The sequence below is a fragment of the Salvelinus alpinus genome, chromosome 14 (assembly GCF_045679555.1).
Source record: "Salvelinus alpinus chromosome 14, SLU_Salpinus.1, whole genome shotgun sequence".
Classification (NCBI taxonomy): Eukaryota; Metazoa; Chordata; class Actinopteri; order Salmoniformes; family Salmonidae; genus Salvelinus; species Salvelinus alpinus.
The window spans coordinates 49,938,620-49,955,572 of record NC_092099.1 but is presented as its reverse complement, the minus strand read 5'-3'; the positions used below and the strand labels follow the sequence as shown (position 1 = coordinate 49,955,572).

General features: G+C 44.8%; 1 protein-coding gene across 1 annotated transcript in view; it reads left to right on the top strand.

Moving 5' to 3' along the window:
- The window catches only part of LOC139538271 (uncharacterized), a 78,006-nt gene that overhangs the window by 37,473 nt on the left and 23,580 nt on the right, over positions 1 to 16,953 (top strand). Inside the window, exon 4 of the mRNA XM_071340119.1 lies at positions 948 to 1,675. Coding sequence (XP_071196220.1) covers positions 948 to 1,675 — 728 coding nt within the window. The remainder of the gene's footprint in view (positions 1 to 947; positions 1,676 to 16,953) is intronic.

Sequence of the window (16,953 nt, the reverse complement as noted above, 5' to 3'; positions counted from 1 at the left end):
CAGCGAGTGTTCCCTTAACATCTCTGCCAGTGAGTGTCCCACTAACATCTCTGCCAGCGAGTGTTCCCCTAACATCTCTGCCAGTGAGTGTTCCCCTAACATCTCTGCCAGCGAGTGTTCCACTAACATCTCTGCCAGTGAGTGTTCCTCTAACATCTCTGCCAGTGAGTGTTCCTCTAACATCTCTGCCAGTGAGTGTTCCACTAACATCTCTGCCAGCGAGTGTTCCACTAACATCTCTGCCAGTGAGTGTTCCACTAACATCTCTGCCAGTGAGTGTTCCTCTAACATCTCTGCCAGCGAGTGTTCCTCTAACATCTCTGCCAGTGAGTGTTCCACTAACATCTCTGCCAGTGAGTGTTCCTCTAACATCTCTGCCAGTGAGTGTTCCTCTAACATCTCTGCCAGTGAGTGTTCCCCTAACATCTCTGCCAGTGAGTGTTCCTCTAACATCTCTGCCAGTGAGTGTTCCTCTAACATCTCTGCCAGCGAGTGTTCCCCTAACATCTCTGCCAGCGAGTGTTCCACTAACATCTCTGCCAGCGAGTGTTCCTCTAACATCTCTGCCAGCGAGTGTTCCTCTAACATCTCTGCCAGTGAGTGTTCCTCTAACATCTCTGCCAGTGAGTGTTCCTCTAACATCTCTGCCAGCGAGTGTTCCTCTAACATCTCTGCCAGCGAGTGTTCCTCTAACATCTCTGCCAGTGAGTGTTCCACTAACATCTCTGCCAGTGAGTGTTCCACTAACATCTCTACCAGCGAGTGTTCCACTAACATCTCTGCCAATGAGTGTTCCACTAACATCTCTGCCAGCGAGTGTTCCACTAACATCTCTGCCAGCGAGTGTTCCACTAACATCTCTGCCAGTGAGTGTCCCCTAACATCTCTGCCAATGAGTGTTCCACTAACATCTCTGCCAGTGAGTGTTCCACTAACATCTCTGCCAGCGAGTGTTCCACTAACATCTCTGCCAGCGAGTGTTCCACTAACATCTCTGTTAACGAGTGTTCCACTAAAATCTCTACCAGCGAGTGTTCCACTAAAATCTCTGCCAGTGAGTGTTCCTCTAACATCTCTGTTAACGAGTGTTCCACTAAAATCTCTGCCAGCGAGTGTTCCTCTAACATCTCTGTTAACGAGTGTTCCACTAAAATCTCTACCAGCGAGTGTTCCACTAACATCTCTGCCAGTGAGTGTTCCACTAACATCTCTGCCAGTGAGTGTTCCTCTAACATCTCTGTTAACGAGTGTTCCACTAAAATCTCTACCAGCGAGTGTTCCACTAAAATCTCTGCCAGTGAGTGTTCCACTAACATCTCTGCCAGTGAGTGTTCCACTAAAATCTCTGCCAGTGAGTGTTCCACTAACATCTCTGTTAACGAGTGTTCCACTAAAATCTCTGCCAGCGAGTGTTCCTCTAACATCTCTGTTAACGAGTGTTCCACTAAAATCTCTACCAGCGAGTGTTCCACTAAAATCTCTGCCAGTGAGTGTTCCACTAACATCTCTGCCAGTGAGTGTTCCTCTAACATCTCTGTTAACGAGTGTTCCACTAAAATCTCTACCAGTGAGTGTTCCACTAAAATCTCTACCAGCGAGTGTTCCACTAAAATCTCTGCCAGTGAGTGTTCCACTAACATCTCTGCCAGTGAGTGTTCCACTAAAATCTCTGCCAGTGAGTGTTCCACTAACATCTCTGCCAGTGAGTGTTCCACTAACATCTCTGCCAGCGAGTGTTCCACTAAAATCTCTGCCAGTGAGTGTTCCACTAAAATCTCTGCCAGTGAGTGTTCCACTAACATCTCTGCCAGCGAGTGTTCCACTAACATCTCTGCCAGTGAGTGTTCCACTAAAATCTCTGCCAGTGAGTGTTCCACTAACATCTCTGCCAGCGAGTGTTCCACTAAAATCTCTGCCAGTGAGTGTTCCACTAAAATCTCTGCCAGTGAGTGTTCCTCTAACATCTCTGCCAGCGAGTGTTCCACTAACATCTCTGTTAACGAGTGTTCCACTAACATCTCTGCCAATGAGTGTTCCACTAACATCTCTGCCAGTGAGTGTTCCACTAACATCTCTGCCAGCAAGTGTCCCCTAACATCTCTCCCAGCGAGTGTTCCCTTAACATCTCTGCCAGCAAGTGTCCCCTAACATCTCTCCCAGCGAGTGTTCCCTTAACATCTCTGCCAGTGAGTGTCCCACTAACATCTCTGCCAGCGAGTGTTCCCCTAACATCTCTGCCAGTGAGTGTTCCTCTAACATCTCTGCCAGTGAGTGTTCCTCTAACATCTCTGCCAGCGAGTGTTCCCCTAACATCTCTGCCAGCGAGTGTTCCCCTAACATCTCTGCCAGCGAGTGTTCCCCTAACATCTCTGCCAGCGAGTGTTCCTCTAACATCTCTACCAGCGAGTGTTCCACTAACATCTCTGCCAGTGAGTGTTCCTCTAACATCTCTGCCAGCGAGTGTTCCCCTAACATCTCTGCCAGCGAGTGTTCCCCTAACATCTCTGCCAGCGAGTGTTCCTCTAACATCTCTACCAGCGAGTGTTCCACTAACATCTCTGCCAGCGAGTGTTCCACTAACATCTCTGCCAGCGAGTGTTCCCCTAACATCTCTGCCAGTGAGTGTTCCTCTAACATCTCTGCCAGTGAGTGTTCCACTAACATCTCTACCAGTGAGTGTTCCCCTAACATCTCTGCCAGCGAGTGTTCCTCTAACATCTCTGCCAGCGAGTGTTCCTCTAACATCTCTGCCAGTGAGTGTTCCCCTAACATCTCTGCCAGTGAGTGTTCCTCTAACATCTCTGCCAGTGAGTGTTCCACTAACATCTCTGCCAGCGAGTGTTCCACTAACATCTCTGCCAGTGAGTGTTCCTCTAACATCTCTGCCAGTGAGTGTTCCACTAACATCTCTGCCAGTGAGTGTTCCACTAACATCTCTGCCAGTGAGTGTTCCACTAACATCTCTGCCAATGAGTGTTCCACTAACATCTCTGCCAGCGAGTGTTCCACTAACATCTCTGCCAGCGAGTGTTCCACTAACATCTCTGCCAGTGAGTGTCCCCTAACATCTCTGCCAATGAGTGTTCCACTAACATCTCTGCCAGTGAGTGTTCCACTAACATCTCTGCCAATGAGTGTTCCACTAACATCTCTGCCAATGAGTGTTCCACTAACATCTCTGCCAATGAGTGTTCCACTAACATCTCTGCCAGCGAGTGTTCCACTAACATCTCTGCCAATGAGTGTTCCCCTAACATCTCTGCCAATGAGTGTTCCACTAACATCTCTGCCAATGAGTGTTCCACTAACATCTCTGCCAGCGAGTGTTCCACTAACATCTCTGCCAGCGAGTGTTCCACTAACATCTCTGCCAGCGAGTGTTCCACTAACATCTCTGCCAGTGAGTGTTCCACTAACATCTCTGCCAGCGAGTGTTCCACTAACATCTCTGCCAGCGAGTGTTCCACTAACATCTCTGCCAGCGAGTGTTCCACTAACATCTCTGCCAATGAGTGTTCCACTAACATCTCTGCCAGCGAGTGTTCCACTAACATCTCTGCCAGCGAGTGTTCCACTAACATCTCTGCCAGTGAGTGTTCCCCTAACATCTCTGCCAGCGAGTGTTCCACTAACATCTCTGCCAGCGAGTGTTCCACTAACATCTCTGCCAATGAGTGTTCCACTAACATCTCTGCCAGCGAGTGTTCCACTAACATCTCTGCCAGCGAGTGTTCCACTAACATCTCTGCCAGTGAGTGTTCCCCTAACATCTCTGCCAGCGAGTGTTCCACTAACATCTCTGCCAGCGAGTGTTCCACTAACATCTCTGCCAGCGAGTGTTCCACTAACATCTCTGCCAGCGAGTGTTCCACTAACATCTCTGCCAGCGAGTGTTCCACTAACATCTCTGTTAACGAGTGTTCCACTAACATCTCTGCCAATGAGTGTTCCACTAACATCTCTGCCAGTGAGTGTTCCACTAACATCTCTGCCAGCAAGTGTCCCCTAACATCTCTCCCAGCGAGTGTTCCCTTAACATCTCTGCCAGCAAGTGTCCCCTAACATCTCTCCCAGCGAGTGTTCCCTTAACATCTCTGCCAGTGAGTGTCCCACTAACATCTCTGCCAGCGAGTGTTCCCCTAACATCTCTGCCAGTGAGTGTTCCTCTAACATCTCTGCCAGTGAGTGTTCCTCTAACATCTCTGCCAGCGAGTGTTCCCCTAACATCTCTGCCAGCGAGTGTTCCCCTAACATCTCTGCCAGCGAGTGTTCCCCTAACATCTCTGCCAGCGAGTGTTCCTCTAACATCTCTACCAGCGAGTGTTCCACTAACATCTCTGCCAGTGAGTGTTCCTCTAACATCTCTGCCAGCGAGTGTTCCCCTAACATCTCTGCCAGCGAGTGTTCCCCTAACATCTCTGCCAGCGAGTGTTCCTCTAACATCTCTACCAGCGAGTGTTCCACTAACATCTCTGCCAGCGAGTGTTCCACTAACATCTCTGCCAGCGAGTGTTCCCCTAACATCTCTGCCAGTGAGTGTTCCTCTAACATCTCTGCCAGTGAGTGTTCCACTAACATCTCTACCAGTGAGTGTTCCCCTAACATCTCTGCCAGCGAGTGTTCCTCTAACATCTCTGCCAGCGAGTGTTCCTCTAACATCTCTGCCAGTGAGTGTTCCCCTAACATCTCTGCCAGTGAGTGTTCCTCTAACATCTCTGCCAGTGAGTGTTCCACTAACATCTCTGCCAGCGAGTGTTCCACTAACATCTCTGCCAGTGAGTGTTCCTCTAACATCTCTGCCAGTGAGTGTTCCACTAACATCTCTGCCAGTGAGTGTTCCACTAACATCTCTGCCAGTGAGTGTTCCACTAACATCTCTGCCAATGAGTGTTCCACTAACATCTCTGCCAGCGAGTGTTCCACTAACATCTCTGCCAGCGAGTGTTCCACTAACATCTCTGCCAGTGAGTGTCCCCTAACATCTCTGCCAATGAGTGTTCCACTAACATCTCTGCCAGTGAGTGTTCCACTAACATCTCTGCCAATGAGTGTTCCACTAACATCTCTGCCAATGAGTGTTCCACTAACATCTCTGCCAATGAGTGTTCCACTAACATCTCTGCCAGCGAGTGTTCCACTAACATCTCTGCCAATGAGTGTTCCCCTAACATCTCTGCCAATGAGTGTTCCACTAACATCTCTGCCAATGAGTGTTCCACTAACATCTCTGCCAGCGAGTGTTCCACTAACATCTCTGCCAGCGAGTGTTCCACTAACATCTCTGCCAGCGAGTGTTCCACTAACATCTCTGCCAGTGAGTGTTCCACTAACATCTCTGCCAGCGAGTGTTCCACTAACATCTCTGCCAGCGAGTGTTCCACTAACATCTCTGCCAGCGAGTGTTCCACTAACATCTCTGCCAATGAGTGTTCCACTAACATCTCTGCCAGCGAGTGTTCCACTAACATCTCTGCCAGCGAGTGTTCCACTAACATCTCTGCCAGTGAGTGTTCCCCTAACATCTCTGCCAGCGAGTGTTCCACTAACATCTCTGCCAGCGAGTGTTCCACTAACATCTCTGCCAATGAGTGTTCCACTAACATCTCTGCCAGCGAGTGTTCCACTAACATCTCTGCCAGCGAGTGTTCCACTAACATCTCTGCCAGTGAGTGTTCCCCTAACATCTCTGCCAGCGAGTGTTCCACTAACATCTCTGCCAGCGAGTGTTCCACTAACATCTCTGCCAGCGAGTGTTCCACTAACATCTCTGCCAGCGAGTGTTCCACTAACATCTCTGCCAGCGAGTGTTCCACTAACATCTCTGCCAATGAGTGTTCCACTAACATCTCTGCCAGCGAGTGTTCCACTAACATCTCTGCCAGCGAGTGTTCCACTAACATCTCTGCCAGTGAGTGTTCCCCTAACATCTCTGCCAATGAGTGTTCCACTAACATCTCTGCCAGTGAGTGTCCCCTAACATCTCTGCCAATGAGTGTTCCACTAACATCTCTGCCAATGAGTGTTCCACTAACATCTCTGCCAATGAGTGTTCCACTAACATCTCTGCCAGCGAGTGTTCCACTAACATCTCTGCCAGTGAGTGTCCCCTAACATCTCTGCCAATGAGTGTTCCACTAACATCTCTGCCAGTGAGTGTTCCACTAACATCTCTGCCAGCGAGTGTTCCACTAACATCTCTGCCAGTGAGTGTTCCACTAACATCTCTGCCAGTGAGTGTTCCACTAACATCTCTGCCAGCGAGTGTTCCACTAACATCTCTGCCAGCGAGTGTTCCACTAACATCTCTGCCAGTGAGTGTTCCACTAACATCTCTGCCAGCGAGTGTCCCACTAACATCTCTGCCAGTGAGTGTTCCACTAACATCTCTGCCAGTGAGTGTTCCACTAACATCTCTGCCAGTGAGTGTTCCACTAACATCTCTGCCAGCGAGTGTCCCACTAACATCTCTGCCAGTGAGTGTTCCACTAACATCTCTGCCAGCGAGTGTTCCCGTAACATCTCTGCCAGTGAGTGTTCCACTAAAATCTCTGCCAGTGAGTGTCCCCTAACATCTCTGCCAGCGAGTGTTCCACTAACATCTCTGCCAGCGAGTGTCCCACTAACATCTCTGCCAGTGAGTGTTCCACTAACATCTCTGCCAGCGAGTGTTCCCGTAACATCTCTGCCAGTGAGTGTTCCACTAAAATCTCTGCCAGTGAGTGTCCCCTAACATCTCTGCCAGCGAGTGTTCCACTAACATCTCTGCCAGTGAGTGTTCCACTAACATCTCTGCCAGCAAGTGTCCCCTAACATCTCTCCCAGCGAGTGTTCCCTTAACATCTCTGCCAGCAAGTTTTCCCCTAACATCTCTGCCAGTGAGTGTCCCCTAACATCTCTGCCAGCGAGTGTTCACCTAACATCTCTGCCAGCGAGTGTCCCCTAACATCTCTGCCAGTGAGTGTCCCCTAACATCTCTGCCAGCGAGTGTTCACCTAACATCTCTGCCAGCGAGTGTCCCCGAACATCTCTGCCAGCGAGTGTCCCCGAACATCTCTGCCAGCGAGTGTCCCCGAACATCTCTGCCAGCGAGTGTCCCTTATAACATCTCTGCCAGCGAGTGTCCCCGAACATCTCTGCCAGCGAGTGTCCCCGAACATCTCTGCCAGCGAGTGTCTCCATTTGATTTTTCTCAACAAAGCATCTCTTATGTTAGCAGGCCTACCATGATTGTCCATAAATGTATGATTTCTTCAGATTAAGAAACTTCATAACTTCAAGATATAGTCTCAAGGAGTTGATTAAGTGTTACCCTATCCTGAGAAATACGACAACAAACAAATTAGCACATCTTATGGGATTTGTCCCAGACAGTTCTTGATTGCATCTTGACATGATTGTCTTCATGACTTCAACTCCTACTCTAACTAAATCCACACCACACCTAGGTCACCCAAGCCTTACTCACTGAGATGTTCCATCAGAAACCACACCCAGCTAATTCTCTTCTGACCGTTCTCATCCTTTCCACACATCACAACAAACTCACTGGGATGTTCCACCTAATCCACACCTAGTAGTTAAGAGTGAACATGCTGATTTGGAGAACGCTACCTGCCCCAATGCATAGTGCCAACTGTAAAGTTTGGTGGAGGAGGAATAATGGTCTGGGGCTGTTTTTCATGGTTCGAGCTAGGCCCCTTGTGCCAGTGAAGGGAAATCTTAACGATACAGCATACAGTGACGTTCTAGAGATTCTGTGCTTCTAACTTTGTGGCAACAGTTTGGGGAAGGCCCTTTCCTGTTTAAGCATGACAATGCCCCTGTGCACAAAGCGAGGTCGATATAGAAATGGTCTAGATCGGTGTGGAAGAAAAGAGCCCTGACCTCAACCCCATCGAACACCTTTGGGATGAATTGGAATGCCGACTGCGAGCCAGGCCTAATCGCCCCACATCAGTGTCCGACCTCACTAATGCTCTTGTGGCTGATTTGAAGCAAGTCCCTGCAGCAATGTTCCAACAAATAGTGGAAAGCCTTCTCAGAAGAGAGGAGGCTGTTATAGCAGCAAAGGGGGGGACTAACTCTATATTAATGGCCATGATTTTAGAATGAGTCATTCGACGAGCAGGTGTCCACATACTTTTGGTAATGTAATGTATATATACTGTGATGTATATAACACATAACCAGACATCTGGGATGTTTAGTGCATCATTCAAATAGAGATTAGAGAACCATGAGGCAGGTTCTGTTCTATAGCAGCACGGTTTAGGAGCTCCAGTTCTACCTGCCTCTGCTGGGAACTCAGCATCTATTTAATATGAAAATAGCTGGAATAACTGGCCTTCACGTGAGGTCATCTGGCCTTAGTGGACATGATTGGACTTCCACAAACACACACTCTCCCTACGTGGAGTCCAGGATGTAGCCCCAATGCATTCCCACTGACCTACGTGGGAGGAGGAACTACAGAGCCCTCCTGTACACACACACACACACACACACACACACACACACACACACACACACACACACACACACACACACACACACACACACACACACACACACACACACACACACACACACACACACACACACACACACACACACACACACACACACACACACACACACACACACACACACACACACACACACACACACACACACACAATCTGTTCTTTTGCCATCAGGAAGATGAGACCCACAGCTCTGGGTTTTCACCCTCTCCTCTGGAGCAACTTCATTATAGACAAGCAAGTCTCTCTTTTCACCTCTTCTGTTCTGTGTAGAAGTGAGGGATCTTTTAGACTTGAGAACATATTAACAGAAAGAGAGAAGAGAGGGTTGTAGTTCCATAATCCTGCGTGGGAAAGGGACTAGATATAATAAGCTTGGACTCTTTTCTGTGTAGATATTTCTCTCTGTCCAACAGACTAGCCTTCTGATGTTAGCGCAATGGTCACAAATAATGATGCACCACGGGACTGTTATCAACCCTGCCAACGAGATGGCTACAGGGAGTTTGTGGAAAAGCTCTCTTCTTTCCCCTCCTCATGTTGGAGCTATTGGTGAACCTGTTGTCCACTGGGTCGGTCTGTAACAGTCTGAAGTACTCTGTAACTGGCATCGTATTAGACCCAATGACATGTCACCCTCAAACGGATCGTGTTAGACCCAATGACATGTCACCCTCACACGGATCGTATTAGACCCAATGACATGTCACCCTCACACGGATCGTATTAGACCCAATGACATGTCACCCTCAAACGGATCGTATTAGACCCAATGACATGTCACCCTCACACGGATCGTATTAGACCCAATGACATGTCACCCTCACACGGATCGTATTAGACCCAATGTCATGTCACCCTCACACGGATCGTATTAGACCCAATGACATGTCACCCTCACACGGATCGTATTAGACCCAATGACATGTCACCCTCAAACGGATCGTATTAGACCCAATGACATGTCACCCTCACACGGATCGTATTAGACCCAATGACATGTCACCCTCACACGGATCGTATTAGACCCAATGACATGTCACCCTCAAACGGATCGTATTAGACCCAATGACATGTCACCCTCACACGGATCGTATTAGACCCAATGACATGTCACCCTCACACGGATCGTATTAGACCCAATGTCATGTCACCCTCACACGGATCGTATTAGACCCAATGACATGTCACCCTCACACGGATCGTATTAGACCCAATGACATGTCACCCTCACACGGATCGTATTAGATCCAATGACATGTCACCCTCACACGGATCGTATTAGACCCAATGACATGTCACCCTCACACGGATCGTATTAGACCCAATGACATGTCACCCTCACACGGATCGTATTAGACCCAATGTCATGTCACCCTCAAACGGATCATGTTTTTTCCTCTAAATGTTAGAGGACTGCAGAGCGGACTCACTTTAGCCATGCATGTACTTTCATTGTCAAACGAAAGATTCCCTGTTCTTCAGTGCTAGGGGGTTTGGATTGGAGTTAGTATGATTCCAGCCCCGTCTCTTTGATGCAATTGAACCCTACAGGGATGACATACTTTCTCCCAGTAAAAACTGCGGTCTACTCCTCTATCAGAGAGTTTTATCATGTCAGATGTTGCTTTGAGCTTCGTTGTGGGCTCTCATCGAGAACACATGGATATGATGGACCTTCCGGTTAATCATGACCCATTTCCACCTGCAAAGCTTCATACTTCAAGACAATGCATACCTTTCAAGAAGAAAACGGGCTAGTTGTGGGTTCAAACAGCAGGCACGACACAGTCATGACACTTAGACAATTGAAGTCGATATCCAAATGATTTTGCTAAGGCATAAGCAACATGTGCAGTCTGTCATAAATATTCCGACAGTGTTACACATTGTTCTGGTACATTGCGTAGACATGTTTGTTTACCTTGCTTATAAATGGAATGGAACAACACTCTCTTGAAGATATCAACAAACAAAAAGAAAGACTACACAGCGCAGAAATAAATGAGGTGCATGAACCAAAACCATCTGTTTCACAGCCTGTTATTCTGCCATGGTACCAAGGTTTTACACAACAGTGGATCTTTTATAATTTTGTTATGCTACCGTAGAATACCATTAGTATGCCACTGTAGAATGATAGTATAGACATGATGTTGAATTTATAATGTTGCCATTAAAACACTATACACAAAAAATATCAGAATAATCTGAGTTTGTTCATATTGAGACAAATCATATTCAAATTTTCTTCGGCATGTACTGTAGTCCTTGTGGCCACTTCTTGGACCCCCGAATACCTTGTGAGATGAGTTCACAGTGTATTTTGCCAAATAACTGATTGTTCACTGGCAGGTTGGGAGCCAATTCTGTTTCCTACTTGGCTGAGAGGACTAGCTACACTGCTCTCAACACTGTACTGGATGCTCAGCGTGGGGGGTGGGGTGGGGGGTTAACAAGCCCAAATACAAGCCCTCAATCTGACTGTTTAGCAATGTCACCAAAAGAATGGAACAAAACATTTTTCCCTCTCATTTTCTTCCGAACTCTGTTTGAAATGTTACAATTTGACAAAATGTATGAATTTCACATGAGCGTTTGAACGTTTGGGATGTAGTCACTTTGCTAACCCTATAGCTCACAGCTCTTTATTGGATTTATTAACTTCATTAGCATACTGGTTATTGTTCAGAATTTCGGGTGACTGACGTGCCCAAAGTAAACAGCCTGTTACTCAGGCCCAGAAGCTAGGATATGCATATACCTGGTAGCATGGGATAGAAAACACTCTGAAGTTTCTACAACTGTTAAAATTATGTCTGTGAGTATAACAGAACTGATATGGTAGGCGAAAACTTGAGGAAAATCCATCCGGATTCTTTTTTTTTTAGGTCACAGGCCATTTCAATGCTAGCCTATGGGAAATACAAATAGATAGGACCCAGATTGCAGTTCCTATGGCTTCCACTAGATGTCAACAGTCTTTAGACAGGGTTTCAGGCTTGTTTTTTGAGAAATGAGCAAGTAGTTGTAATTTTTCCAAGGTGTCTCTCATTAGAAAAGTAGTCTTGTTGGCGTGTGAATGAGGTGCGCTCTTTGTTATTTATCTTCCCTATTGAACATACTATTCTCTGTCTTAAATATGATCATTTATTTAGATATTAAAATATCTGAGGATTAATTAGAAACATTGTTTGACTTATTTGGACGAATTTTACTGGTAACTTTTTGGATTCGTTTGTATGCAAGTTGAACGAGTGGATTACTGAATCAAACGTGCCAACTAAACGTACATTTTTGGGATATAAAGAAGGACTTTATCGAACAAAACGACCATACATTGTGTAGCTGGGACCCTTGGGATTGCAAACAGAGGAAGATCTTCAAAGGTAAGTGATTTATTTAATCGCTATTTGTGATTTTGTGACGTCTGTGCTGGTTGAAAAAGTATTTTTTTTGGGGTGCTGTCCTCAGATAATCGCATGGTATGCTTTTGCCGTAAAGCCTTTTTGAAATCTGACAACGCGGTTGGACTAACAAGAAGTTAAGCTTTTAAATGATGTATGACACTTGTATTTTCATGAATGTTTAATATTACGATTTTTGTATTTTGAACGTCGCGCTCTGCAATTTCACCTAATGTTGTCGTAGGTGTTCCGCTAGCGGTTCATGTGACCAAAGAGGTTTTAAGATCGACATCACCTACTTCGTCTGAAGAATATACATGGCACACCAGAAGAGGAGCCAAACCAAAGTAACATCAATCCCCAAACATCCTCTCCAGTTGTAACGTGTTAAGTAAATGAGAGACTTTGTATTGCAGAACATCTATTTACACATTTTTTACTTTTACAGGAACTGGTAATCAGGCTAAATGGTATGAAAGAGGATTATCCCTAAGACAAAGCTGAGAGAGAGAGATTGTCATGAGTAAGAGGGAGGGAGCGAGAGAGATACATAGAGAGGTTGCAGGAGAACTACAACTATGTTGGAGGTATAAAAATGCTCCTGAAGTTTGTAATTTCCACTTAAAAATGTCAGACTTCATTTTCCTTTCGGTAAATGTAGTAATACACATAAGAATGTACATTTCCTGTTGCTACAGGAATGTTTTCGTGCTGTAGCAGACTGTCTCAAATTAAGATCCTACATCTGTAGCATATCAATAGAGTTCCACTTTTCCCTTTGATCCTCTGTGTGGATGAAACACTGTGGAAGAGAAGCCTTACAGATGGAGAGTGATTCTGTGAGGAAACGTGTTCAGTTCTTACATCTGGTCTCTGACAGCTCACTGCGTTCCTTCTCTCTCATGAAACAGTGTGTATACCATTGTGCATGGTCTTGTCTGCTTTAATAAACATTCCTGCAGTTTTATTTGACAAAAGCCTTTCTGGCTTTTTCCTGAACATGTCATGCTTGCTCGTAGAGTCAAAAGCTGTCTCCCTTCTAGAGGCGTGCTCAGAACCACAATGAAACCATGCCAAGTGTGTGCTGTGAATAAAACAGATCAAGGAAGTCCCATGAGAATGGTCAAGTTAAATATTAATAAACATACTGGTAGAAATAATTTGCGTACGTAAAATTGCATTTTATTTGCAATTAGCGACTCTCCGAACTGACTGAGTCTCGGTTCATTGCAGGGATAGTCATGCAATTAGGAGCCAGTCTTTCAAGTTATTATACAATTAATATAATTAAAGCTACAGTTTATATAAGATATACAGTCATGATAGTATCATAAACTACTGAAAATCAATTTTCCAGTATACAAGGGAACCAACCCATTACTTATTGATACCAGGGCTAGATTGTATCAATTCATAAACTGACAGATGAAATTTGACAATGCCCCTTTATGTTTGTCAACATTTCCAATAGAAGACAATATTACAACGTCTCGAGTGTCCTTGAAGTTGTGAAGTGAACATAACCCATAGCTCTTGGTTCAACAGCCTTTCAACAGCCTATTATTCCCCGTGTTACTCCTCTAAAGACACAATACAACACACACCATGTAGACCATGAAACAGATTTCCATATCAGACCCAATTCAATGCACCTCTGAAAACATCCCACAATGCGATAACCCATCTTGACAATATAATTCCCTGTATCTGGTCCTACAAAGCAGAGGACCAGACCACCACTCTGAATGTCCTCAATAATGAGGAGAGATTGAATTCACTGGATCAGTCCACTCTACTGATAAACCATTTCCTCTACTTCTTGGAAAATAAAGTGTAATGGTCATGAGCGGTAGTGGCGAATTGTGTCCACCCCAGTACAATAGTGTTTCAGATGGAGGCGATGACATGGTCAATAGAGGCCAATAGCCCTGTCAGAAGGTCAGTGATAAACTCCACATTACTGCATGAGATAGTCTTTCCTCTGCTTTAATCAAGGCTGAAGAGAGGTTATGAGTCAGATATTTATTAAGCAAACGGTGACCATCAAGGAACTAATATTCCGACCAGGAAGCTGGAGTTGAAGTCCAGGAAGTTAATTGTTTCAGATCAGTTTAGGCATTCGTCCCTGTGCAACAGCGTTAATACATTCAACAAATCACCCCCAGCTCATAAAAAAAAATGAGGTGAGTTCTCAAACGCTTTCCTCTGTCTGCAGCACTATGACTTGGAAGGTTCCTGATGCTTATGCGTCCTAGTTCTGTGTTTGTTTAGAGCACAGTTTTTCTCAGGGGGGGTCTAATGTCTATAGGCACCGACATGTTGTTTGGTACTGTAAGAGCTGCCTGAAGACCAACATCCATCAGCTATGATTCTCTCAGGGTAAAACCTAGAACATCCTAGCTGCTATTTTCATGAACTAAGTGTTTATTCATAGTTGTAATGCCATTGGATCTTATTTACAGTATTTTTAACCATCATTATGAACTGGACACTGGGACACTGGGACAGTATCATGTGCCAAGTGGAGGAGAATGACATAGCATGATGTCCAAATGTCAAGACAACAGCTTTCTGATGTGTCAAATGTGTTAAATGGACAGCAGGTCAGTTTTGTCACGGCCTCTTTTCTCCTTAGTTTTCTGTAAGTATCCATTGATTAGAATCGAGTGGAACGTTTTAAATGGAGCCCAAAACAAGGTCTCATTGAGCAGCTACTCTATCACAGCAGGTTTACATGAAGATGTAGTGTTCTCTAAAGACTTAGAGGAGAAAGCAAACTAAAGCCTCCCTCCTGTGTTTGGATGGTTCAACAGGAAATGTTGTTGATAAAAGTGAATAATTTAATTTTTATCTTGTTTGGAAGCCCTTGTCTGTTCTGATCTCAGCTTGGCTGTGTTAGTTGAGAGGCCAGTAGGAAGGAGAGTGGTTCTGCTGTTGAATGCCAGTCACTTAGCAACGTCACCTTCCTTCCGCTTCTTCTCTCTTCTGTTCTCTTCCTCTCTCCTCTCCGGCTTCTGAATCATTGGGAAGTGATCCCTGTGTTCCCCAAGGGAACGTTTGCAGAACAAGTAAAAATGTATTATTAGTCAAGTTTGATTTTACTAAATGTAAACACATGTAGAACCACAAAGCTAAAGTGTAAGTATTGTAGTAATATAGATGACAAGCTCTATCAATGATGAGCACAAGGGTGGGTTAACTGTAATCAAATCTGCAATGGTAACATTTATGTCTTCAACTACTGCCTATGTAGGTAGCTATTCACGTCTTATTCTGAATGCTAACTGTATCTACCTGTAAGAGGGTTTGTTCGCTTATTTTTACAGTATGGACACAAAAAGCATATGTTATTGAGTAGATACTGCAATAAGAGTTTGAATTGAGCCCTACAGTCCTGTAATATATACAATATTGACATCGCTGGTGTCATGACGTTGCCCTCTTTGGGTACAGCGAGCACCATCCCCCTCTCTCTGCACAATCCACCTCTCTCTCTCTCTCTCTCTCTCTCCTACACCCAGGCTGCTGTTAGGCAGGTCATAAATTCCTGGAGGAGATTCTTCCTCATGTCCAGACAGTATAGAGAGAGAGTGAGTTTTCATAGAGAAAACAAAGGAACTTCTTCCACCTCACAGAACTTGAGAACTGAACAATATTCATGTTCTGGATAATGTATAAATGGACGGTGTAGTAGCCAGCTACGAACTGGTCCATTTGGTACAGTTTTGTGAAACTCATGAGAGACAATACAGCCACATTACCATAACCCTGTTTATACAAGAGTCTCAGTGGTGAGGCTTGCATCTAATTGTGGTATAAAATGAATGAGTAAAGATGAAACTATTTGTGAAATTATGTCATGTGATTTTAGACTGTTTAATGAAGTAAACTCCAATTCCCTTTGGAGTTTAACTAAATCATAGACCCGCCCCATGAGCACAGACATTGATCTGGCGTCGTGGGACAGCCCCTTTCTGCTCTTCCTAATATAACCCCCACCTTGGGAATTTATCTGGAGCCCATGCTTCTCTCAATTACGAGAGGGCTAAGGTTTGAGCCCATTGCTGAATTCTTAACCATACCACGTGGTTAAACTCTGAGACTATCGAACCGACAGAATAAGAACAAATCTTTGATACTAATTACTAGTCTGCAGCTAGGAATTTGGTATCATTGAACGCGAAGACCGACAACCGCCGAAACCTCTATTCTTTAACAACATTGCTGAATGTTACTCTGAACTATCCATTCTAACCACGGCAGAGAGAGAGAGGTCGGACAAACTCTCCAACAGAAACAAACTTTACAACAGAGACCCCGACGACACACTGAGCGTAAATATATATATTGATTGCAATTGTTCCCGAATGAGTGAGCGTTCATGTGCAAAGGATTAGCATTTCAATTGTTATAATTATCAACTTTGTAGTGTCTTTTATCTTTCGCGCCCTCCTCAGTCCCTTTGTCTAACAAGCCGCCATGCCGGTTTAGCCCACTAGGGCACAATCCCCAATCAATTCTTTGTAATCAGCTACTTTGTTTGTTTGTGTTATGCATTTCTGTGAATTACTTAGTTAGTAAATAAAGGATTTTAAGACAATTGATGTATGGATGACTCATAGTGAAGACTGGGTTTGTGCAGATAACCAACAATTTACGACGTTTGGAATGAGACTAACGTGGGGTAAAGAATAATTCATTAATTCGAAGACTAATTGATCAGATATTAAAATATCTGAAAGTTATATTAGGAAAATTATAACTTTGTAATCTGAATATTTTCCTTGGTGCCCCGACTTTCTAGTTAATTACATCTACCTGATTAGTTAATCACGTAATAATAATTACAGAGAATTGATTTGATAAACTACAAATAAGTCTTCAGTTTAATGATGCCAAAGACACGACACTGGCAAGGAGAAAATCTTATTCTTCCTGAAAGAGTTTACAATAAAGAAGAAATCCAACCTTTCAATGAAAGAGGGCCTCATGTTCTTTCCCTCCATTTTGACAAGTATTTGAAA